Source organism: Trypanosoma equiperdum (genome assembly GCF_001457755.1).
Source record: "Trypanosoma equiperdum strain OVI genome assembly, contig: ctg_1949, whole genome shotgun sequence".
Taxonomy (NCBI): Eukaryota; Euglenozoa; class Kinetoplastea; order Trypanosomatida; family Trypanosomatidae; genus Trypanosoma; species Trypanosoma equiperdum.
The window spans coordinates 4,708-5,076 of NW_027124003.1; the positions used below are offsets into that span (position 1 = coordinate 4,708).

Consider the following 369-nt stretch of genomic DNA (forward strand, 5'->3'; position numbering starts at 1 on the left):
CCTTGTATCATCCAAGAGCTTGTCTACATGACTCTTTAACTCTGGAATAACCATCTTGATGTGCTCGAGCAAGAGACCATTTAACTTCTGTGTCAGGTACTCTGTGCCCTGTGTGTCAGCAATGGACGCATATGCCGGGTGGTTGCGAAAAAATTCCTTTTCATCGTCACGAGCCGCTTGCATCCCCTTTGATGTATTTATATCATGTTGGCTGCGGTTAACGACACCAACGAAGCCGTGTCGAAGAGACAAAACCTTCCCAGTAAGGATGTCGTACGCATCAGTGCCGCGATCCATAAGGTCCAGTTTCGTTAACACCCCAAGGGTCCTCAGACCTTCGGGATCCAACTGCTTGGCTATCTGGAGCGA

At 48.8% G+C, this 369-nt stretch overlaps 1 protein-coding gene across 1 annotated transcript in view; it reads right to left on the reverse strand.

Moving 5' to 3' along the window:
* Positions 1-280: 280 nt before the first annotated feature.
* Positions 281-369, reverse strand: part of TEOVI_000799100 (50S ribosome-binding GTPase/Dynamin family, putative) — a gene marked incomplete at both ends in the record, with an annotated part of 699 nt that continues 610 nt past the window's right edge. The window contains one exon of the mRNA XM_067223719.1: positions 281-367. Within this exon, the coding sequence (XP_067079820.1) occupies positions 281-367 (87 nt within the window). The remainder of the gene's footprint in view (positions 368-369) is intronic.